Raw genomic sequence first — 26,364 nt, 5'->3', positions numbered from 1 at the left:
TCGCTTGTGCTTAAAGCATTATGCTAACTGCTACACTACAGCAATATTATTACAGTGGATTCCAGTTAATTGGGATACATCAGGACCAGTACATTTGGGCCCAATTAAGCGGCTTCTCCAATTAGCCGAAGTTTCATGGAAATAGTTAAAAAGGTACTGTATAAAAAAGACTACCATTTAACTGAGTGACAAATTATGTATTTAAATGAAATACAGATTAACTTAATTACAGAATAAATAGGTACAAAATAAAACTGTGTATTTATTCCTAATTGTTATGGCTGGAGGAGTTAATCCAGTGTCCCTATACGCTGCCACATTCTTTTGACTGACTGTAAATGAACAAAATCAGTGAGGACACCTAATGTAGAATGGACAGCCTTCATAAAATGCTTTTGACGATTGTATCCACAAAATATTCATTTTCATTGTAATGTTCGGGGTGATGGTCGGTGCCTTCAAATTCTTCATGGTGAGGAAATTGTTCAAGTAGTGAAATCGCTTCATTTTCACTCCTAGTCGTTTCTGACCTCCCCAAGCCTGAATGTTTGAAGCCGCAATGAGCAAAACGGGGCAAAATGGTGGCTGTACTCTTTTCCGTAGGTGCTGCCTGGCCTGCTGAGTTCCTCCAGCATTTTGTGTGTGTTGCTCGGATTTCCAGCATCTGCATTCCAAGTTGTCTTACTCCTTATCTCTCACCAACTATCGGTGACAAAAATCACTGCTTTTTGAACACAAGTGCACATAACTGATGCTATGTAAAAACTGTTTGTTCTAACTTTCACACAAGTGCATGCGTCCGACGCTGGTTAGAATCTGTTCAGCAATGGTCTTCTGTCCCAATTAAGCAGCATAGTGTCCCAAATAACTGGAATCTGCAGCATTCTATTAATATGATTGTTTATAATATAAGGGGAATAGATAAAATAAAGTGCTGGAGACTATTCCGACTTCTGAGCTAAATAGGACGTGGATTTAGGCTTAGAAGAAACATAGAAGGCATTTGAAGAGAACCTTCTTCGCCCAGTGGTGAGTACCTGGATTGCATTGCCTGTGAGGGTGGGTGAAGCTGGGTTGCTGACCTGGGTAAAGCTGCCACAAAGCCAAACAATTTCACAACATATGCCAGTGACATTAAATCTGATTCTGAGAAATGTTTGGATACACACTTGAAATGGCTCAGCACAAAAGCCTACGGACCAGGTACTGGGCGACGGAAGTGTGCCAGCTGGTCGGCATGGATGAGTTGGGCTGAACGGCCTGTTGCCATTCTGTACCATTCCATGATTCTATGAACTGCTCATATTCCAAGTCTCTGAATTTTAATTTGAACTTGATTAAGGAAAAATTGCTGTGAATTAACAATGTCTTAAAATAGTTCCAAATAGCTAAAAATATGACACTGAAGCAAAGTATTGTTTAAAAATATAACCTACAATCCCTTTACGTATGCCATAAGTCTTTTCCATGCAGTTATCATTGAAATTAATGGGGCCAGGCATCAAGCACCGAGTCTGGTCCGGCTCAGAATCTGAGCTGCATTTCCCCACTGTGATGCCAGGATGTCCCTGTGACACTGGACTTGCTCCAGCCACGGAGTAACCTAACAGATTGGTCCCTCTAAACCTGTCAGTACGCTCATCCCCGCTTCTCATTAATGTACAGCTGACATTCTAGAAGAGTGATTGCATGGTGAAACTCTCCGTGACCACGAGCAGGATAGGGAATCTGAGGAAGGCAAGAGGAGAGGCAGGAGGTTAGACCGAGAGCCTAGCACCAAGGTGACCAGGAAAACCGAATGGCCGAAGGAAGGTCTTCCACTGGAGTCTATACTGGTCAACAAGCATAATCTATCGTTTGAAAAGATTGTGATTGTCACTCTTAGCACCTCTGTGACTGTGCCACATCTACTTCCCACAGAATTTTTCACCCCTTATTATTTAATTTTTATTTAGAAATGCAACGTGGTAACAGGCCAATCTAACCCAACAAGTCCATGCTGTCCTGTTACACCCCATGTGATCAACCAACCTACACACCCATATGTCTTTGGCATGTGGGAGGAAACTAGGGCACCCAAGGTAGTGGGGAGAATGTGCCAATTCCTTATGGACAGCGGTGTGAATTGAACCTGGGACACTGGCACTGTAATACCATTACACTAAACACTACACTTCCCTGCCATCCCTAACGCTCTTTATCTTCTCCATCATTAGCCTTCCCGCCAACTGCTCAAGGAACTACCATCTCCGTTCACAGCTCCTGTCCACATACTTACTGCAAGGTGTATCCAGACTTGGGCTGATAGAGAGCAACAGCGCTTCTCCGCCACAAAGTTCAGGCACTCACTTTCAGATTAGAAGGGCCAATCCCCTATCTGTGCGTTCATTGGCATCCTCATCTCCAATAGTGCACAGCAGGTCTGCACTGATCTGAGGCTGAACCAGACGTGCAATGACAATGCGAAGAGTAGTGGAATGGAACTGAGACAGGGTGATCTTCACCTTTTCCTTAGTAACTAGCAACTACATTCTGTTCTACCCCCGAAACTCTCAAATTTTCAGCAAACTCCTGGTGTCTTCCATAGTGAAGAATAACGCAAAATCCTTATTAAGTTTGTTTGCCATTTCCTTGAATCCATCACAATCTCTGCAGCATCATTTTCTAACAGTCCAATATCCACTCTCATCCCTCTTTTACTCTTTATATATCTGAAAAAAAAATTTTTGGTATCCTTTTTATTTTATTGGCAGGCTTACTTTCATATTTCATCTTCTCTCTCCTTAGGGCTTTTTAGTTGCTTTCTGTTGGTTTTTAAAAGCTTCCCAATCCTCTAACTTTTCTCTAATTTTTGCTGCCTTTGACTTCCCCTATCTGCCACGGTTGCCTTATTTTCTTTTTAGAATACTTCTTCATCTTTGGGATGTATCTATTCTGCACCTTCCAGATTGCTCCCAGAAACAATAGCCATTGCCGTTCTGTTGTCATTCCTGCTAGAGTTGCCTTCCCTTAGATTTTGGACAACTCCTCTCTCATGCCTCTGTCGTTACCTTTACTGTAATACTGACACATCTGATTTTAGTTTCTCCTTCTCAAACTGCAGGATGAATTCTATCATATTATGATCACTGTCTACCAAGGATTCCTTTACTTTAAGTTCCATAATCAAATCTGGTTCATGATGAAACACCCAATCCAGAACTGCCTTTTCCCTAGTGGGTGCAACCTCAAGCTGCTCGAAAAAGCCAATTCGTAGGCATTCTACAAATTCCTGCTCTTGAGATCCGGCACCAACCTGATTTTCTCAATCTGCCTGCATATTGTAATGCCCCATGGCAAATGTAACATTGCCCTTTTAACATGGGTTTTCTATCTCCTGTTGCAATCGGTACCCCACATCCTGGTAAATGTTCAGAGGCTGTATATAACTCCCTTCAGGGTCTTTTTTACCCTTACAGTTTCTTAACTCTGCCTGCAAGGATTCTACATCTTCCGATCCTATGTCACCTCTTCGTAAGGATTTGATTTCTTTTTTTTACCAAAAGAGCCACCCCACCCTCTCTGCCTACCTATCTATCCTGCCAAATCATCCCATTCTTACACTCACTGGTTCATGGTATAGGCAGCAATCCAGAAGTTACTACCTTTGAGGTCCTGCTTTTGAGCTTTCTCCCTATATTCCCTCTTCAGGACCTCATCCCTTTTCCCACCTCTGTCATTGGTAACAACATGCACCACAACTCCCAGCTGTTCACACTCTCTCTTTAGAATGCTGTGGATCCAATCTGAGACAACCCTGACTCTGGCACCATACCATCCATTTGTCTCTATCTCATCCACAGAATCTTCTTTCTGCTCCTCTAACTATGGAAATCCCTCCAACACACACACACACACACAAAATGCTGACGGAACTCAGCAGATCAGGCAGCATCTATGGAAAATAATTGATAGTCGACGTTTCAGGCCGAGACCCTTCATCAGCCCTAATGGGGTTAATGTGGAAGGGTGCCGAATGGTTGGTATGGACAAGGTGGAAAAACGGCCCATCTCCAGGCTGTACCATTCCATGATTCTATAAGCACCCTCAGTCCAAATCCCTGACTCATAATTAAAGCTGTGCTTGATGATTAAAGCTGACTGATGGTGTAATGGCATCTGCACCAGGCTTCGAGGTGAGTGGTCCTGGGTTCGAATCCAGCCAGCTCCTTTGCACACTTCCCATCCGTGCTGGGTTGTGCATCAAACTAGCAACTTGGCCCGTAAAACAGAGAAAAATGCTAAGGAAGTGGCAAGGCACAGAGAGGAACAACCTGATGATTAAGAAAAAATACAGCGAATTAACAACTCATGAATATATTTCTAAACAGCTAACAATATGACACTGAGGCCAAGTAAAGTTTAAAAATATAACCTACCGTCCCTTTACTTTGTAAATCTTTGCCGTGCAATGACCATTGAAATGAATGGGATCCAGGATCCATCAGTCCTGATGATAAATCTCAGCCTGAAACATTGACTGCTTATTCCTCTCCATCGATGCTGCCTGACTTGCTGAGTTCTTCCAGCACTTTGTCTGTGTTAGGTGAATGCACCCTCTCCCAAGGGAAATGGATCCAAAAGCTCGAGGGCTTAGGCTTAGAGTGAGAGGCAAGAAATTGAAAAGGAACCCAAGGGGCAAATTATTCGCCCAGAAGGTGGTGCGTGTATGGAATGAACCGTCAGAAAATGTAGTTGAGGCAGGTGCAACAAAGACGTTAACAAGGCACATGGATAAGTATAAGTAAGGGAAGGTTTAGAATAGGGGTTTCTGGACTCCTTGGTTAATGGTAGGGGTCTATGGTATTAAAAAGGCTGGGGACCCCTGGTATAAAGAGACAGGGAACCAACAGGCAAATGGGACTAGCTTAGACGGTCATTGTAGAACAGTCGGAATCAGAATCGGAATCAGGTTTAAATTTGTTGTGATACTGGCATACAGTATGTCATGAAATTTGTTAACTTTGCGGCAGCAGTATAATGCAATACATGATAATAGTGAGGAAAAAGAAAACTGTGAATTACAGCAGATATATATATAAAGTAGTTAAGCTAAATAGGTAGTGCAAAAAATAGGAAATAAAAAAAAGTAGTGAGGTAATGTCCATTCACAAATCAGATGGCAGAGGGGAAAAACTGTTCCTCAGTCGTTGAGTGTGTACCTCCTTCCTGATGACAGCAATGAGAACAAGGCATGTCCTGGGTGATGGAGGACCTTAATGATTGACACTGCCTTTTTGAGGCATCGCTCATAGAACATAGAACGTAGAAAACCTACAGCACAATACAGGCCCTTCAGCCCACAAAGCTGTGCCGAACATGTCCTTACCTTAGAACTACCTAGGCTTACCCATAGCCCTCTATTTTTCTAAGCTCCATGCATCCATCCAGGAGTCTCTTAAAAGACCCTATCATTTCCACCTCCACCACTGCCGCCGGCAGCCCATTCCACGCACTCCCCACTCTCTGTGTGAAAAAACTTACCCCTGACACCTCCTCTGTACCTACTTCCAAGCACCTTAAGTCAATGCTCTCTTGTGCTAGCCATTTCAGCCCTGGGAAAAAGCCTCTGACTATCCACACGATCAATGCCTCTCATTATCTTGTACACCTCTGTCAGGTCACCATTCATTCTCTGTCGCTCCAAGGAGAAAAAGCCGAGTTCACTCAACCTATTCTCATAAGACATGCTCCCCAATCCTAGTAAATCTCTACTGCACCCTTTCCATGGTTTCCACATCCTTCCTGTAGTGAGGTGACCAGAACTGAGCACAGTACTCCAAGTGGGGTCTAACCAGGACGCTATATAGCCGCAACATTACCTCCTTGCTCCTTGAAATTGTCCTGGATGCTACGGAGGCTAGTGCCCATGGTGGAGCTGACTCAGTTTACAACTCTCTGCAGCTTACTTCAATCCTGTGCAGTAGCTCCCACCTCCCCAATTAACATGGTTTCAGGAGGCCAGAAATAATACCAGGTGAAAGTGTTAGTGTAGCTGAGGACCCGTTACACACTTTCTCATCTGTTAACAGGTTTTAGTTCCTGCTGTCCTTTTTTTTTGTCAGCTGTGCTACCTTCAGCCTCGTGCGTTCATCATTTCTGCCTCCAGGCAAGAAAATTAGGGAGCGCAGAGACAGAGAAAAAATCACTCAGTCAAGAACAGAAATGAAAACTGATGTTGCATTAAGAGTATTGTAAACTCCCTGCTGTTAACTTATTCAGAGAGATGTCATTTTGAAACAATGGCTGCAACTTTATAAAAACTGGTTAGGCCGCATCTAGAGACCTGCATTTGTATCTGGTCAGCCTTATTATTGGACGGATGTGGAGACTTTGGAGAGGGTACACAAGAGATTTATCAGGGTGCTACCTGCACTAGAAGACTAGCGGTATAAGGAAAGATAGAACAAACTTTTTTAAATGTTTTCCCTCAGTCTGATGGCCCTCTCACCCTCCAACACCCCCCCCAGCCTCAAAAGCTTTCCATCACCTCCCTCTGGTTCCCCACCTCCTTCCCTTTATTCCATGGTCCACTGTCCTCCCCTATCAGATTCCTTCTTCTTCAGCCTTTGATCTCTTCCTCCCAACTTCTCACTTCACCCCCTGATAGAAATTTATAAAAACATGACAGGCATAGATAAATAGTTGGTATATTTTCCCCAGGGTCAAAATGTCTAATACCAGAGGATATGTATTTAAAGTTCAGAGGAGATGTAACATAAATTAACTACCGTTCTACTTCTGCGTAATGTATTGGTGCATGGCCAAGTGGTTAAGGCGTCGGTCTAGTTAACTGAAGGTCGCTGATTCGAGCCTCAGCTGAGGCAGCGTGTTGTGTCCTTGAGCAAGGCACTTAACCACACATTGCTCTGCGACGACGTCGGTGCCAAGCTGTATAGGTCCTAATGCCCTTCCCTTGGACAACATCGGTGGCATGGAGAGGAGAGACTTGCAGCACGGGCAACTGCCGGTCTTCCATACAACCTTGCCCAGGCCAGCGCCCTGGAAACCTTCCAAGGCGCAAATCCATGGTCTCATGAGACTAACGGATGCCTATGCCAGATGGTCTTCATCCCAGAGTGCTTAAAGAAGTAGCCCAAGAAATAGTGGATGCATTAGTGATAATTTTTCAAAACTTGTTAGCTTCTGGACTAGTTCCTGAGGATTGGAGGGTGGCTAATGTAACCCCACTTTTTAAAAAAGGAGGGAGAGAGAAACTGGGGAATTATAGACCGGTTAGCCTAACGTCGGTGGTGGGGAAACTGCTGGAGTCAGTTATAAAAGATGTGATAACAGCACATTTGGAAAGCGGTGAAATCATCGGACAAAGTCAGCATGGATTTGTGAAAGGAAAATCATGTCTGACGAACCTCATAGAATTTTTTGAGGATGTAACTAGTAAAGTGGATAGGGGAGAACCAGTGGATGTGGTATATTTGGATTTTCAAAAGGCTTTTGACAAGGTCCCACACAGGAGATTAGTGTGCAAACTTAAAGCACATGGTATTGGGGGTAAGGTATTGATGTGGATAGAGAATTGGTTAGCAGACAGGAAGCAAAGAGTGGGAATAAACGGGACCTTTTCAGAATGGCAGGCAGTGACTAGTGGGGTACCGCAAGGCTCAGTGCTGGGACCCTAGTTGTTTACAATATATATTAATGACTTGGATGAGGGAATTAAATGCAACATCTCCAAGTTTGCGGATGACACGAAGCTGGGCGGCAGTGTTAGCTGTGAGGAGGATGCTAAGAGGATGCAGGGTGACTTGGATAGGTTGGGTGAGTGGGCAAATTCATGGCAGATGCAATTTAATGTGGATAAATGTGAAGTTATCCACTTTGGTGGCAAAAATAGGAAAACAGATTATTATCTGAATGGTGGCCGATTAGGGAAAGGGGAGGTGCAACGAGACCTGGGTGTGATTATACACCAGTCATTGAAAGTGGGCATGCAGGTACAGCAGGCGGTGAAAAAAGGCGAATGGTATGCTGGCATTTATAGCGAGAGGATTCGAGTACAGGAGCAGGGAGGTACTACTGCAGTTGTACAAGGCCTTGGTGAGGCCACACCTGGAGTATTGTGTGCAGTTTTGGTCCCCTAATCTGAGGAAAGACATCCTTGCCATAGAGGGAGTACAAAGAAGGTTCACCAGATTGATTCCTGGGATGGCAGGACTTTCATATGAAGAAAGACTGGATGAACTAGGCTTGTACTCGTTGGAATTTAGAAGATTGAGGGGAGATCTGATTGAAACGTATAAAATTCTAAAGGGATTGGACAGGCTAGATGCAGGAAGATTGTTCCCGATGTTGGGGAAGTCCAGAACGAGGAGTCACAGTTTGAGGATAAGGGGGAAGCCTTTTAGGACTGAGATTAGGAAAAACTTCTTCACACAGAGAGTGGTGAATCTGTGGAATTCTCTGCCACAGGAAACAGTTGAGGCCAGTTCATTGGCTATATTTAAGAGGGAGTTAGACATGGCCCTTGTGGCTACGGGGATCAGGGGGTATGGAGGGAAGGCTGGTGCAGGGTTCTGAGTTGGATGATCAGCCATGAACATAATAAATGGCGGTGCAGGCTTGAAGGGCCGAATGGCCTACTCCTGCACCTATTTTCTATGTTTTCTATGTTTCTATGAACGATGGGTGTGTGGAATTCACAGCCAGGAGTGATGATGGAGGCAGACACAATAGAGTATGAATATATAGAGAAATGAGAGAATATACAATGAATATAGAGAGAAAAGAGAGATATAGACCATGTGCAGACAAAAGTGATTAGTAACTAGGCACCATTAGTTTAGTCTTACTGTTAGGGTGTCTCCTGGAGTTATGGTATGTAGCAGATATTAATGTCCACAGCAACCAGTCTTCATAACTGAACTTGGATTGTAGATCGAGTTTAAAATGCAGCTGTAAACAATGGAGTTCTTGAAGCTGCAGACTGGGATCGATTGTAAATCAAGAAACACCCTGCTGACTTGAAATGTTTGCAAATGCATGAATGCAGCCCAGAGTCCGTGGTGATTAACATTCATTTTGGGCGCCTGCAGTGTTGGTGTGAAGATCAAGGTATTAGGAGACTACATGTAATTCAAACAATAGGAATTCTGCAGATGCTGGAAATTCAAGCAACCTCCCTCCCCTTTCTAGATCTTTCTGTCTCTGTCTCTGGAGACAGCTTATCCACTGATGTCTACTATAAGCCTACTGACTCTCACAGCTATCTGGACTATTCCTCTTCTCACCCTGTCTCTTGCAAAAACGCCATCCCCTTCTCGCAATTCCTCCGTCTCCGCCGCATCTGCTCTCAGGATGAGGCTTTTCATTCTAGGACGAGGGAGGTGTCCTCCTTTTTTAAAAAAAGGGGCTTCCCTTCCTCCACTATCAACTCTGCTCTTAAACGCATCTCCCCCATCTCACATACATCTGCTCTCACTCCATCCTCCCGCCACTCCACTAGGAATAAGATTCCCCTGGTTCTCACCTACCACCCCACCAGCCTCTGGGTCCAACATATTATTCTCCGTAACTTCCGCCACCTCCAACGGGATCCCACCACTACGCACATCTTTCCCTCCCCCCCTCTCTGCTTTCCGCAGGGATCGCTCCCTACGCGACTCCCTAGTCCATTCGTCCCCCCCATCCCTCCCTACTGATCTCCCTCCTGGCACTTATCCGTGTAAGCGGAACAAGTGCTACACATGCCCTTACACTTCCTCCCTTACCACCATTCAAAGCCCCAAACAGTCCTTCCAGGTGAGGCAACACTTCACCTGTGAGTCGGCTGGGGTGATATACTGCGTCCGGTGCTCCCGATGTGGCCTTTTATATATTGGCGAGACCCGACGCAGACTGGGAGACCGCTTTGCTGAACACCTACGCTCTGTCCGCCAGAGAAAGCAGGATCTCCCAGTGGCCACACATTTTAGTTCCACATCCCATTCCCATTCTGACATGTCTATCCACGGCCTCCTCTACTGTAAAGATGAAGCCACACTCAGGTTGGAGGAACAACACCTTATATTCCGTCTGGGTAGTCTCCAACCTGATGGCATGAACATTGACTTCTCTAACTTCCGCTAATGCCCCACCTCCCCCTCGTACCCCATCTGTTGTTTATTTTTATGCACACATTCTTTCTCTCACTCTCCTTTTTCTCCCTCTGTCCCTCTGAATATACCTCTTGCCCATTCTCTGGGTTCCCCCCACCCCCTTGTCTTTCTTCCCGGACCTCCTGTCCCATGATCCTCTCGTATCCCTTTTGCCTATCACCCGTCCAGCTCTTGACTCCATCCCTCCCCCTCCTGTCTTCTCCTATCATTTTGGATCTCCCCCTCCCCCTCCAACTTTCAAATCTCTTACTCACTCTTCGTCCTGACGAAGGGTCTTGGCCTGAAATGTCGACTGTACCTCTTCCTAGAGATGCTGCCTGGCCTGCTGCGTTCACAAGCAACTTTGATGTGTGTTGCATGTAATTCAAAGGAAGCATTGTAGATACATTGTAACTATAGGATTGTCCTGCCTTTACCTTTGATCTTTAGCATATAAAAATGTCATGTAATATTGGGCCAGGAAGACTCTTCTTTCAACTGTGTCTCCAGTACGATGCCTGCTTTTGAGGACTGAAGACTTCTACATCACCGGTTTCAGTGTCTCCTGGTGACTTCAATCATAGTCACAACAATTATGACACAATGTTGTAGGCTGAAGGGTCTGTTCCTATATCGTACATTCCTACATTCTATGATGGCTCTCTGTGCAAGTTTCTATTAGTGGCCCACATGCATTTGTGCTAAGGGTTTCCTGGTCATTCCCCCTTTGGTCACACAATCCCATCACTTTCACGGTGTCTTTATTGAAATTGATCTGGAAGATTTTCCTCTGCATTCCCAGTTGTTCTAGAAGTTGCTCTTCTCTCAGATGTTCTAACCTTGTTTTTGTGCGTTCTGACCTACAGAATGGGCTTAATGCACTCCACCTGGCCTCCAAGGAAGGGCATGTCAAGGTGGTGTCGGAGCTGCTGCACAACGGCATCGATCTGGAAGCCGTGACAAAGGTGAGAAGGAGCCATCTGGCACTGAACTCCACATTGCACTGGGTGGAAACAGTATTGTGTTAGAAGCATGTGCTGTTTGGTACATGAAACACATTTTGTATTGACAGTGCCACCACAGATACCATAGCATCATGGAATGGGTAATATCTATATCAAAAACAGAAAATATTGGTAAATCGGAGCAGTTCAGGCGTCCTCTTGGAGAAAGAAACAACTGATGGCTCTTTCCTTCTTCCCCTCTCACACCTTATCTCTTTACCTGCCCATCACTTCCTTCTGGTGTTCCTCCCCCTTCCCTTTCTTCCATGATCTTCTGAGCTGTCCTATCAGATCCCCCCTTCTCCAGCCCTTTATTTCTTTCACCAATCAACTTCCCAAATCTTTACTTCAACCCCTCCCCCTCTCATGGTTCACCTATCACTTGTACTTCTTCCTCCCCTCACCTTCTTACTCTGACTTATCTTCTTTTCCATTCCTGATGAAGGTTCTCGACCCGAAATGACAACTGTTTATACTCTTTCCCATAGATGCTGCCTGACCTGCTGAGTTCCTCCAGCATTATGTGTGTGTTGATGGTTCAGGTCACTGGGTAACACAGCACCGAAATAGGCCCTTCGGTCTAACTGGTTCCTGCCAGTTGCCCACTATAACCAGGTCTATAACCTCTCATCGGGAGCCGTCAATGTTACAAAGTACACTTATTATCAAAATATGTATGCAGTATACAACCCTGACATTTGACTTCCTACAGGCAGCCACAAAATAAAGAAGCACCATGGAACCCATTCAAAGAAAACATCAAACACCCAAACACGCGAAATAAAAGTACAAATTGTGCAAACTGCAAAAAGCAAGTGAACAACACACAGAATATTAAACATCAAACCGGATAGACCCCGAAAGAGTCCAGAAGCCACTGCTGAGCTGAAATATTAATGCTCCTGCTCTTTCCACAGATGCTGACTGCCCATTTGGGTATCCCCAGTAATTACTGTTAACAGAGAATGGAGCTCAACACAAAAACAGGCTCTTTGGCCCATGATGTTGTGTTGAACTAATTAAGTGCCAAACTAGTCCCTTCTGCCTGCACAATGTCTTAATCCCAGTGTTCTCTGGATATATGTGTGCCTATGCAGAAGCATCTTAATTCCCTCTATCTTCCAAAGACATACCGATTGATAGGTTAATTGGTCATTGAAAATTGTCCTGTGATTAGGCTAGTGTTAAATAGGAGGGTTGCTGGGCAGCACGACTTTAAGGGCCAGAAGGACCTACTCCGTGCTCTCTCTCAATCAATCAGTAAAATAAATAAATAAAACACTATTCCTGGCAACACATTCCAAGCACGTAGCACTGTCTCTGTAAAAAAACAATTTGTTCCACACATCTCCTTTGATTTTTATCAACCTCACTTTAAATCTGTGTCCTCTAGTATTAGAAAGCATCCCCTTTGATTCCAGAGTTCACGCCCTTTAATATTCCAGTGCATGACCTTTGTTTTACCTGAGATTTTTGGACAGAGGTGGGAAGGAGATATCTTCAGCTGACATTCCCACCCTATATCCCAGTCTTCCAGTCTAACGAACGTTGAACTGACATCCGCTTTCAGTGTGCTGTGTGCTGTGTTGTGAATGTGTGTCTTGTTCCTGTGTCTTTATAATAGAGGGGTAAAGGTTTTTCACTGTAATCAGTGGAGTGATGCATCAGCGACATTTACAATACACTCACTGTTGCATTGTGTCTCAAATCAACACTGCAGAGATGATAGTGTGCACAGCTCAGACTACAGTATTGGCACTGGGCAGTGTTTATGGTAAGCAACACAGTGACATGATACTGTATTGACTATAAAGTTCTCCGAAGTGCTGCAGAGGTGGAGTGGTGTAAAGTAATGATGCATGCAATAAAGTGAAGTCAGGCTGTTGCAGGTCACTGGGGACCCTAGAATCAAAGAAATATTTCCTTTTAGAAATTAATAACAAAAATAAAATATTGCTGGTTCTATCTTGGCAGCCTTTCATTGTTTATCCTAAGAAACTCCTAAAGAAGTCAAAACACTGGCGTGCTTTCTTCATAACTGCACTTACATTCTGGTTCTCCAAAATAATAACACCTAGGAATTTAAAGTTGCTAACCCTCTCCACCTCTGACTCTCAGATGAGGACTGGCACATGGATCTCTGGTTTCCTTCTCCTGAAGCCTATAATCAGCTCCTTGGTTGTGCTGACATTGAGTAAGAGGTTGCTGCTATGACAATCATTTTGAATGCTGTGATGAAAATGAAGATTTGGAGGATGTGATCACCGGAAACACAGTTTGAAGGCAGTCCACTATCTGCATATGGTGTCTGCAACGATTTTGTTCACGTACAGTCGATCAAATGAACTCATCAGCAGGCGTGCCGACATCAGTGAATGAACTCCTCCGTCGATATCTATTAGGAACTAACACACAGTTTTATAGTACTGAAATGGTTTTGGTAATAAGATATAGGAGCAGAATTTGGCCCATTGAGTCTAGTCTGACATTTCATCATGGCTGATCCAATTTTCCTCTCACCCCCAATCTCCTGCTTTCTCCCTTCATGCCCTGACCAATCAAAAATCTATGAACTTCTGCCTTAAATATACATAAATACTTGGCTTCCACAGCTACCTGTGGCAAAGAATTTCACAGATTCAGTAGTCTCTGGCTAAGGAAATTCCTCCTTATCACTGTTCTAAAAGGATGCCCTCTATTTGAGGCTGTGCCGTCTGGTCTTAGACACTACCACCATAGGAAACATCCTTTCCACATCCACTCTATCGAGGCCTTTCACCATTCAATAGGTTTCAATGAGATCACCCCTCATTCTTCTGAATTCCAGTGAATACAGACCCAGAGCCATCAGGCGCTCTTCATATGACAAGCCATTTAATCCTGGAATCATTTTCATGAACGTTCTTTGAACCCTCTCCAGTTTCAGCATATCCTTTCTAAGATAAGGGAGGAGCCCAACACAGCACACATTACTCCAAATGAGGCCTCACCAGTGCTTTATAAAGTCTCAACATTACATTACATTCAAGTCCTCTTGAAATTAATGCTAACGTCACATTTGTCTTCCTCACCACAGACTCAACCTACCAATTAACCTTTAGGGAATCCTGCACAAGGACTCTCAAGTCCCTTAGCGCCTCGGATTTTTGTATTTTCTTTCCGTTTAGGAAACCTTTTATTTCTTCTACCAAAGTGCATAATCACACACCTCCTGACACTGTATTCCATCTGCCACTCCTTTGCCCATTTTAATCTGTCTATGTCCTTCTGTAGCCTCTCTACTTCCTCAAAACTACATGCCCCTCCACCTATATTCGTATCATCTGCAAACTTTGCAACAAAGACATCAATTCCATCATTGACACATAACATTAAAAAAATCAGTACACACAAACCCCTGTGGAACGCCACTAGTCACCGGCAGCCAACCAGAAAAGACTGCCTTTATTCCCACTCCTTCCAGTCAGCCACTGCTTTATCCATGCTAGAATCTTTCCTGTAATACCATGGGCTCATAGCTTGTTAAGCAGCCTCATGTGTGGCACCTTGTGAAAATCCAAGTACACATCAACCGATTCTTCTTTGTCTATCTTGCTTGTTACTTCTTCAAAGAATTCCAACAGATTTGTCAGACAAGATCTTCCCTTGAAGAAACCATGCTGACTAGTGTTCTGTATTTCATTTAACTACTTAATGTATTACTCCACTAAATGGTAGTTCGTCTTCTTTATACTTTTTAAACTATTTGCATGAAACTTTGGCAAATTGGGGCAGCCGCTTAATTGGGCCAAAATGTATGGGTCCTGATGTGTCCCAATTAGCTGGAATCTTCTGTACAATAAATTATAAATAAAAATAAATAGGATAGAAAAAGTAGTCAAAGTCACGTTCATGGGTTCATAGACTGTTCAGAAATGTCATGGGGGCAGGGAAGAAACTGTTGCCGAATCGTTGTGGGTCTTTAGTTTCCTGTACCTCCTTTCTGATGGTAGTAACAAGAAGAGGGCACACCCCAGAAGTTTATGTCCTTAGTGGTGGATGTCTCCTTCCTGAGGCACTGCCTCGTGATGATATCCTCAGCGATGGGGAGCATTATTGCCCATGATGGAGCAAGCTGAGCCTACAACCCTCCACAGCCTCTTGCGATCCTCTGCATTGGAGCCTCCATGTCCTGTTGTGCTGAAGCCGGTCAGAATGCTCTCCACCCAACACTGGGCGGTGATGGTGAGAGAAAACTTCTGTTAATTTTGGAAGGCCTGTTCAAGCATCCCAGTTACTGCTCTGCTCAAGACTAGCCAAGTGGGCAGTGAAAGACAATTGGAGCTGTCCCATTCCCGGGCTGATTCTGTGCATCAGCAAGTGTTACCTGTTTCACAAGGGCACTGTCAAAATGATTTACATGGGTTGTTGGGTTACTGTGGCTGTTTCATTGGGAGTCTTGGTGAAACAGGTACATGGTTGCACTATGGCCTGATACGGAAACACCAGTGCCCCTGAGCCTTCAGAAAGTAGTGCACACAACTTCACAGGCAAAGCTCTCCCCACCATTGAGTGCCACCAAGGAGCACTACCAGAAGAAAGCAACATCTATCATCACGGACACCCATCATCCAGGCCAATGCTCTCTTCTTACTGTTGCCATTAGATCAGGGATTCTCAACCTGGGGTCCATAGACCCTTCGTTTAATGGTATTGGTCCTTGGCATTAGAAAGGTTAGGAGCCCCTGCATTAGATACAAGAACCTTAGCTCCCCTAACACCAGGTTCAGAAATAGTTATTACCTTTCAAACATCTGGCCCCTGAGCTAATGTGGATAACTTCACTCATCACAACTCTGAACAGATTCCAGAAACTATGCATTCACTTTCAAGGACTGTACATCTCATATTCTCACACTCAGTTTATCTACAGTACATTTGCACATTGGTTGCTGGTCAAACTTTGCTTGTGTGTAGTTTTTCATTGATTCTATTGTATTTCTCTGTTCTACTGTGAATGCCTGCAAGAAATTGAATCTCAAGGTAGCATATGATGACATATGCGTTCTTAGATAGTAAATTTACTTTCAACTTTGAACCTGTGAAGTAATCAGCTGTGCACCTTTTGTGTTACAGAAAGGGAACACAGCCCTACACATTGCAGCACTGGCTGGACAGGAGCAGGTGGTGAAGGAGCTTGTTGACTATGGGGCCAACATTAACGCTCAGTCCCAGGTAAGAAGCAATTGCTTTCAAAGATGCTGCATTAACTTGTGATCTCACTTACCTCCATTTCATTGACAAGGTTTACGTGCATGTGTTTGTCTGCAGACTGCCTAGAACTGCACTGTCAATTCGCGGGACATGTCTCTCAGGGACTTGGGCTACATGTATATCTTTCTTTGTGTGCCTTGCACGTTGGCCCCAGAGGAATGCTTATTCAAGGCTGTATTCATGTATGGTTGAATGATAATTAAACTTGAATTAGATTCGATTTGAAGGTTTGGCACTCATCCTGGGGAGAAACCAATAGTCTGCATTCACCATGACAGGCTGAGTCGGTGGTGAGGAAAGCAAATGCAATGCTAGCATTCAATTCGAGAGGACTAGAAAATAAAAGCAAGGATGTGATGCTGAGGCTTTATAAGGCATCAGTCAGATGCACTTGCAGTATTGCGAGCAGTTTTGGGTCCCTTATCAAAGAAAGGATGTGCTGGTATTGGCGAGGGTCCAGAGGAGGTTTATGAAAATGATTTCAGGAATGGAAGGGTTGATGTATGAGAAGCATTTGATGGCTCTGGGCCAGTACTCAGTGGAGTTTGGAAGAATGAGTGGGGGATCTAATTGAAACCTATCAAATATTGAACAGTTTGGATAGAGAGGATGCGGAGAGAATGTTTTCTATAGTGGGGAGTCTAGGACCAGATGGCACATCCTCAGAATACAAGGACATCGCTTTAGAACAGAAAGACGGATTTATTTGCCTAGAGAGTGGTGAGTCATTGGAATTCATTGCCACAGATGGCTGTGCAGACCTAGCCATTGGGTATATTTAAAGAGGAGGTTGATAGATTCTTGATCAGTAAAGGCGTCAAGGGTAATGAGGAGAAGGCAGGAGAATGGGGTTGAGAGGGGTAATAAATCAGCTGTGATGGAGTGGTGGAGCAGACTCAATGGGCCTAATGCTGCTCCTATATCAAATGGTCTTATGGTCTAATCTTGTGTCAGAGCATTCTCAACAACTACTTCCATTGTTCCTGAATTTCATTTCTGTTGTATACCATACATCAGCACTGTCTCAACAGAATGAACCAATTTTTCAAGTTGTATTTCTCCAAATATAAATGTATCATAAGCACTGCACTGTCTCCAAAGCCCAGACACTGAGTGGTCAAGGTGAGTTTTTATGAACACTTCCTAACTGTTATGTTTGTTCTTGATAAAAGACAAACTACGCATGGGTTTTAATGTTAGCACATATTTATTTACAGAACACTCTAGTCATGGCTTCAGCCTGACATGAGCGCATGTAACTTGCTCACCCACATCACTTCTGGTTCCGGGTGAATTGCCCACATTGCACACTGAAAAATGAAGTTCTTTATTATGTACACACATAATAACACATCTCCCACCCTTTTAAAGAAAATCCAAACACAATACTATGTCCTCATAAACCTGCAAGAAACAATAGTGCTTTCCAACAAAGATATTTGCATTAACTTCAATAGTAATGAGCAGATACAGTCCCTTCTTCACTCATCAACTCTCAATCAATCTCTGAGGTGGTTTGATGATCCTTTTTGGTCTGCTATTTGTTTCCACTGATGTATTGATTTCCATCACGGCATTAGTCTTTCTGAGAACTCTGATCAACATGTTCAGTTGTTTCATATCCTTCTACCAAGATCATATCTGTTTGTCCTTGATATTGTTCTTGCTGTGTGACTATAATTCACTCCACATGCCTCACAATGGAACCCTGAATGTGATCAGTGAGTCTTTACACAAGTTCCAACTGATTCTGTGTCAATTCACAGAGCTCCTTAGCTGCATATCACACAAGGGGTGATTGACAAGTTTGTAGCCTAAGGTAGAAGGAGTCAATTTTAGAAAACCTAGCACATTTATTTTTCAACATAGTCCCCTCCTAGATTTACACACTTAGTTCAGCGGTTGTGGAGCACACGGATCCCTTCTTTGTAGAAGTCAGCTTCTTGGACCTCCAGAAAGTGGTCCACAGCAGGTGTGATTGATAAGTTTGTGGCCTAAGGTAGAAGGAGATGAGTTATACAGCTCTCATTACATGCACGTGCAGTTCAACTCTTTGAGTGATTATGCAGAAAGTTTGAAGTTAATAACTCATCTCACTTGAAGTCAATGAGAGACAGATTTTGAACCAAAACTGCATGATGTGGAAGCAAGACTAGCGTCTTCTTCATCATGATCACTCTATTTATCACTGGCATCCTGACTGTCATGCTGGTGCAGCTGGTATGGATGTCTATGGAAAGTGGAGTTCTTGTGCTTCTCTTGCATAACCTCTGTGGAGCTCTCACGGGCGCTGTTACGAGTTTCTCGAGTTACGTCAGATAAGCATCTGGACTCTTCGAAGACATCTGCGTGCTCTTCCATGAGCGAAGTGTGGTCACCTTTGTCTGTGAAGCCACTACGAAAGCTCGTTCCATCAGGTCGAGCTTAGTTTTCAGCAATCACTAAGTGTGCCTTTCGGTTCTGCTCCTTGTGCTTGAAGGTCACTATACAGCCGCCTTTTACTAGAACATTCTCTCCAGTGTAGCCTGTTACTTCTAATTTCACTGGCTAAATCTCGCTCTTTACTTTGAGAGTCTAGTAATCGCCCATGGACAACAGATTCACCTGGGCTCTGGTGCAACTTGAATGGAATTACTGTCTCATTCACAGTCACTGGATCAATCCATCCTGTCTTACCAGCACCAGCAGTCTGTAGAGAATTTGCAAAGACTTCCTCCATTTCCTTAGCGACAGTGTGCACCTTTCTCTTGGTAGCCCCAGCTTTGGAGCACTTTGCAAAGTGATCCTTCTTCCCACAATTATTGCAGGGCTTTTCATAAGCAGAACAGCATTTGCTGTTTGAGCCTACCTCTTTGCTTAGCTGTTGCTTTGAGACCTGCCCTTCTGTTTTCACAGCATGCACGGTTGTTTCTGCCCTGTGCAGTGCGTTAGCCTGAGATTGTGTGGTTTCTGCTGCCCTGCACGTATCCACAGCCTTTTCCAGCGTTAAATCTTTTTCGTGGAGTAATCTTTCCCTTGGCCCGTTATTTGAAGTTTCACAAACTATTTTGTCCCTAACTAGTGAGTCTCCCAAACCTCCAAACACACAGGACTTACTCAGTGGCTAATCTCAGCTAAGTATTGGTCAAAGCCAAAACTGTGTGTCTGGTCACAGGAAAACAACTTATCCCTTTCAAACATGATGTTTTATTGGAGACAAAATACTCCTCAAATTTTGTCATCAGAGTGTAAAATATCAAAGCTGCCTCATCAATTTGAAAGCTGTTGTAGATGTCCAAAACCTCTTCACCAATTATATGTAGAAAGATAGAAGCTCTCAATTTTTCATCCACACCGCTGGCTCTGCTCACATCTAAATACACACTTTGTATATTGAGTTGCTGTTTGAAGCGTTTGCAGTTATCTGTTAAATTGCTCGTAAACTGCAGAGGTGCGGGAGGACTTTGCTTATCAAGACTGAATTTTCGGCCTCTCTCGGTATTCTCTTGGTGAATCCGATCAACTTCGGCAGCTTCAGGACACAATGTGCTCTCTGGCCGGCAACGACTCTCTGTCGGAACCTAGCGTGTTCTTCTCAGTTGCTCGTGGTATTAACTTACGCTCCATGTTTAGTCCTCATGCCGACTTCTGACACCATGTTATGTTTGTTCTTGATAAAAGGCAAACTATGCTTGGGTTTAACAGTAGCATATATTTATTTACAGCACCCTCCAGTCATGGCTTCAACTTGACACGAGCACGTACAACCAGCTCGCCTACATCACTTCTGGTTCCGGGTGAACAGCCCGCATTGCACACTGGGAACTGAAGTTCTTTATAACATGCACACGCATAATAAGACCATAAGACAAAGGAGCAGAAGTCAGCCTTTAGGCCCATTGAGTATTCTCTGCCATTTTATCATGAGCTGATCCATTCTCCCATTTAGTCCCACTCCCCTACCTCCTCACCATAACCTTTGATGCCCTGGCTACTCAGATACCTATCAATCTCTGCCTTAAATACACCCAATGACTTGGCCTCCACTGCCGCCCGTGGCAACAAATTCCATAGATCCTCTGGCTAAAAAAATTTCTTCGCATTTCTGTTCTGAATGGGCGCCCTTCAATCCTTAAGTCATGTCCTCTCGTACTAGACTCCCCCATCATGGGAAACAACTTTGCCACATCCATTCTGTCCATGCCTTTCAACATTCGAAATGTTTCTGTGACACATTTATAATAGCACACTAATGGCATTTGATCACCTTTTCTATTCCAAAGCTGCTGTGCAGAGATTCTGGCAGACAGTATTCTGATGTTCTTGACACCCTGTAGTCACCTGTTGCATATACATTCACCCTGAACCTCGCAAACCAAATGGTTTCCAACCACAGCAGAAGTACTTCAGTTCCTTTTCATCAAATCTGTCACCTCACACTTACTGACAAAGGATTCCACCTTGTAATTTTAGCCAATTCCCGTGTTAACACATTAACAATCATAAATAATATACAGTTAGTTTAAGGGAATTATTTTGTCTGGGTGGAAAAAGCTTTACCTTCATCTACTTAATCAATGTGTCTATGTTCTTTAGCTTTATCTATCAAAACCATATTGATTAAGACTTGGCTTTTTAGCTGTTAAAGGAGCATTATTTATCTTTAAAAATCCATTTAATGCAATCAGTAGTCAGCTCGTGTGTTTCGCTGGTCGATAAACAACCTATTAATTGCAAAGATCTGCAGTGAAAGGACAGCTAATGCTGTTTCTGGAAAGCTGTGCTTTAAAGCTAACACTGCAGAGATCAGGAGTCTTTCATTTGAAGATGGGATATACATTTCATGTGAGTACAATCAGAAGCAGTTCTCCCCCCTCCCCACTTCTCCCTTTTTCTATTCCCCATTCTAGCTCCCCTCTTACCCTTGCCCTTCTCCTCAGCTGCCCATCCCCTCCCCTCTTTCTCTGATGCCACTTTCCCTTCCCTTTCATCCACTGTCCACTGTCCTCTCCTATCAGATTCCTTCTTCTTCAGACCCTTACCTCCTCCACCTTTCACCTTCCAGACCCTCATGTCATCCCTCCCCAACCCCCACTCCCCATCCATCTTCCCAGTCACCAGGCTTCACGTATTTACTTATTGATGTATAGTACAGTGTGGAATAGGCCCTTCCGGCCCTTTGAGCCACGGTGCTCAGCAGTACCCCGATTTAACCCCAGCCTAACCATGGGACAATTTACAATGACCAATTAACCTACCTACCGGTGCACCCTGAGACTGTGGGAGGAAGCTGGAGCACCTGGAGGAAACCCTCACAGTCGTTAGGAGACCGTTGAAACTCTCTACAGGCAGTGGCAGGAATTGAACCCGAATCGCTGGTACTGTATAGCGCTTGCTAACCATTACACTACTGTGCCGCAATATATCACCTGCCAGCTTGTCGTCCTTCCTTCCCCGCCCACCCCCTGATCTTACTCTGGCTTCTTTCCCCTTCCTTTCCAGTCCTGATTAAGGGTCTCGGCCCAAAAACGTCAACTGTTTATTCCCCTCCATAGGTGCTGCCTGATCCGCTGAGTTCCTCCGGCATTTTGTGCGTGTTGCGCTGGCCTTCCAGCATCTGCTGAATCTCTTCTGCTCCAAAGCAGTACGAGCCACCTTGGGGTGAATTGAGGAAGCAGTTCAAGTTCGAGAGCTGGCCTCCGTACTTCAGAGAAATGCCCATGAATGCAAATAAGCGTCCATTTCTATCCCAAGTTAGACCCAGAATAAATAAGACAATAAGATACAGGAGGAGAATTGGGCCATTTGGCCCATCGAGTCTGCTCTGCCATTTCATCGTGACTGATCCATTTCCCTGCTTGTCCCATTGCCTTATCCAATCTTGTTCTGCCAGCAGATGTACATGATGGACTGGTTACATGGCATATTTTCACATTGCTTTATTCCATCTAACGCTCACAAGACCGATAAAACTCACGGAAGTGACAGGCTTCAGGGATGGCTGTGAATGTGGAGTTTTAGGGGGAAGTAGAGAGAACAATTTGTGAGGAGGGCCAATACAAAATTGGACAGGGGTTTGAAATTTCTGTGGGTGAGAGACTGTCAGAAAGGAGAACATGTCCAGACGGGATGTTCATAGAAACAGACAATGCAGAAACAGCCCTTCAGCCCTTCAAGAATGTCCTATCCATTATGCTAATGTTATTTAATTCCTATTAACTCCCCTGGATTCTATTGCCCCACCTGTAAGTTAAGGGGAATCTGGGACCAGAGGGTTAAATGAGCAGCACTGAAATGGAATTTCTTTCGCCGGGGTGTGGTGACTCTATAGAATTTAATGCTGGAGATAGTTGTGGAGGAGGCCAGGACACTGGGTATATTTAAAGGTTCTTGGTTACAAAGGGGCATCAAAGGTTATGGGGAGAAGGCAGGAGAATGAGGCTGAGTCAAAAAATAAATCAGAGCAGTCTCAATGGGCTGAATGGCCTAATTCTGCTCGTATGTCTTATGGTCTTATAGGGGCAATTTACAGTGGCTGACTAATCTACCCACCTACATATTTTTGGGATTGGGGAGGAAACGGAATCTCCCGGGGGAAACCCACAAGGTCACAGGAAGAACATGCAAACTCCATATGGACAGCAGCCAAAGTCTGCTCTAAACCAAGATGCTGCCGAGATCAGAAAGCATAGATAGGTTGGGCAAGCTAGGGCTTTTCTCTTTGGAGCAAAGGAGGACGAGAGGTGACTTGATAGAGGTGTACAAGATGAGAAGAGGCATAGATCGGGTGAATAGCCAGAGACTTTTTCCAGGGCAGAAACAGCTAATACAAGGGGGCATAATTTTGAGATGATTGGAGGAAAGCACTGGGAGATGTCAGAGGTAAGTTTTTCTGAATATAGAGAGTAATGGTTGTGTGAAACACCTTGCCAGGGGGTGGTGGTAGATGCAGATGTATTAGGGGCATTTAAGAAACTCTTAGCTAAACACAAGGATGATAGAAAGATCATCTAAAATCATGTTGGCTGGCACAATGCCTTACAGTACCAGTGACTCAGGTTCAATTCCCACCCCTGCCTGTAAGGAGTTTGTATGTTCTCTCAGTGACCACGTGTTCACTCCGGACGTCTCAGTTTCCTCGCACAGCTGGTAGGTTAATTGGTCATTGTAAATTGTCCATTGATTAGGCAAGGGTTAAATCAGGCGGTTGCTGGGTAGCGTGGCTCGAAGGGCTGAAAGGGCCTATTCCATGCTGTATCTCAATTAATTAATGAATAAATTAATTAATAGATAGATAAAGAAATGGAATGTTATGTAGGAGGGAAGGGCTAGATTGATCTCAGAGTAGGTTAAAGTCAAAGTTCAAAATAAGCTTACTATCAAAGTACATATCTGTCACCATATACAACCATGAAGTTCATTTCCTTGTGGGCATACTCAATAAACCTATGGAATGATAATCATAACAGAATCAATGAAAGACCACCCATCTGGGGTGTTCAACCAGAATGCAGAAGATAACAAACTGTGCAAATACCAGAAGAAATGGTAACAATAAATAAATAAACAATAAACATCAGTCAATACAACAATACAGCATTGTTGACCAAAGGGCCTGTACTGTGCTGTAATATTCTATATTCTGAAGTCAGGTTACAGGTGCTATGAGGCAACACCTCTACCAGGTTTGGCACCATGAAACGGTGAGCTTCTGTACACTGGGCATTACCAGCTGCCACCTTTAGCCCTTGAAAAACAAAGAATCTTTGTTGTTCAGTGTCATCCGAGTGAGGTTTCAGCTGCTAAGCGTGCCCTGCACACAGTGTTTAGTGGTGGACAATTCAACTGGAGTGGATAATGTAAAGTTCACACATGGCGTAAGAGCAGTGAATGTTTGGGCTGAATTGTCAATTTGGGTTGAGCCTTGGCAATTTACTTGCAAACATTTTGCCACCACGCAAGGGGACATCGTCAATGTGCTGTCGATTGTGGTGTGTCCTCCGAGTGCTCGGCCTTTATAGACTTTTCAATCATCTGATTCAGTGTCATTCCAGAAACCCAATTGTGATGTGGGGTGGAAATCTCGTTGCTGGTTGGCTGTGTGGCGAACTTGTGGTCTGGAATTTTGCCCGCATCAGCTGATAAATAGGATCGGGGTCTATGTGTTTGTTTACAGAATTGTTTGTGGAAAACCATGCTTCCAGGAATTCTCTAGCATGCCGCGTGTTCGCTTGCCCCATGACTTTCACGGACGCCCAGTTGAATTTGGACCCCTCTCGATCTTCATGGGTAGAGACCAGGGAGAGTTGGTCATGTCACTTTACAACCAGCTGATGTTCACGATCCACAAAGATCACCACACGGCCAATCAACAATGAGATCCCCCCCCCACCTCCCCCACATCAGATTTGAGTTTCCGGAATGGCGTCAAACAGCTGATTGAAAAGTTTATAAAGGCCAAGCATTTGGAGGACACACCACAACCATCCTCGCACTGACGATGTCTCCTCACATGGTGTTTGCAAATTGCCAGAGAATATCTCAACCCAACCATCAACCACCTGAGCTACACATCTTCCAAAAATGAATGAGTGTATGCCTGGCAATGAGGTGGAGCTGATAATGGTGAACAGATGATTAGTTGCCACTGTATAAGAGTAGGGGGGGGGTGATTGATTTAGCAGTTTGGTGGCATACCTGATGTTATCTGTACTGCTTGTGCCCACACAGAAAGGATTCACTCCACTTTACATGGCAGCACAGGAGAACCACCAGGAGGTTATGAAGTTTCTTCTCGAAAATGGCGCCAGCCAAAATATTGCAACTGAGGCAAGTCCAGATGCTCCATTCGTAGATGGTCCCGCCCTTGCCTTGGCCCAGTCTGAGGGTGGGTACCAGGAGCCTGACACAAAGAGGCCTCTACCTCCTCCAACGTCTTAGAGTCATGAAGTTATACAGCACAGAGACAGGCCCCGTGGCCCAACTCGTCCTTCACAACCAGGTTGCCCAACTGAGCTAATCCCATTTACTTGCATTGGTTGCATATATCTGCCAAGAAAATGGTTGAGTCAGACTTATTAACATCATTTAAAAGACATTTTAAAAACACATTTCCCACCCTGCAAACCGCCTTTTCCAAAACCTCTGACTGGAAAGTGCTAGGGGTCTATTAAAATTAAAACTTAACATCATCATAAAAGTTCCTCTCCCCAGGCAGCTCATCTGATCAGCCATTCTAGTTAGCTCCCCACCCCCCTCTATCTATTACGTCAGTCACTGCACTACATTGTAAACAGCTTAAACCACTGTTTGCAATGCTGTTTATATTGTAAATACATGCCATTATTTTTGTAGTTACGTACATTTTATTCAATGCCATGCTTTAACCTCTAACTTATTTTTATATAATTCTTTATTCTTCAGAATAGCTGAATGTTGTTGTTTTTTGCATGTCACACCAACACCCACAGCAAATTCCTGATACAGAGTACTGTGCAAAAGTCTTAGGCACATAGAAAACCAGGGTGCCTAAGACTCTTGCACAGTACTGTAGTGATTTTATGTATTGCACTGTACTGCTGCCTCAAAACAAAACAAATTTCATGACAAATGTGAGTGATGATAAACCTGATTCTGATATGGGTCTCTATTGTGGACTGAGAGTGGGAAGGGGGCAGGGAGAGGGGAATCATGGTTGGGAGAAGGGTAAGGAGTGAGCACCAGAGAAACATTCTGTAATGATCAATAAGCCAATTGTTTGGAGTCAAATGCCCTTGCCTGATGACAAAGGACTAGATGTGTCTGCACCTGCGCCAACCAACCTCCCCCCCAAACATGCCACTCCTTCTCTGCCACCTACCCCACACCCCTCCTGTGGCTCTCCACCCTCACAATTTCCAACATCCTTTGCTATTTAACTATTTATGGTTTTATTACTATTTATGGTGCAACTGTAACGAAAACCAATTTCTCCTGGGATCAATAAAGTATGACTA

At 44.1% G+C, this 26,364-nt stretch overlaps 1 protein-coding gene across 8 annotated transcripts in view; it reads left to right on the top strand.

The window, feature by feature from the left end:
• Window positions 1-26,364, top strand: part of LOC140201862 (ankyrin-1-like) — a 302,101-nt gene that overhangs the window by 103,354 nt on the left and 172,383 nt on the right. For 7 of the 8 annotated variants that reach the window (XM_072266608.1, XM_072266605.1, XM_072266601.1 and 4 more), the window contains exons 3-5: window positions 11,000-11,098; window positions 16,253-16,351; window positions 25,100-25,198. In XM_072266608.1, the coding sequence (XP_072122709.1) occupies window positions 11,000-11,098; window positions 16,253-16,351; window positions 25,100-25,198 (297 nt within the window). The remainder of the gene's footprint in view (window positions 1-10,999; window positions 11,099-16,252; window positions 16,352-25,099; window positions 25,199-26,364) is intronic. The other variant, XM_072266606.1, reaches the window with a different exon arrangement.

The sequence above is a fragment of the Mobula birostris genome, chromosome 8 (genome assembly GCF_030028105.1).
Source record: "Mobula birostris isolate sMobBir1 chromosome 8, sMobBir1.hap1, whole genome shotgun sequence".
Classification (NCBI taxonomy): Eukaryota; Metazoa; Chordata; class Chondrichthyes; order Myliobatiformes; family Myliobatidae; genus Mobula; species Mobula birostris.
Note: the sequence above shows the minus strand (reverse complement) of the source record. Positions and strands in the feature narration are given on the sequence as shown.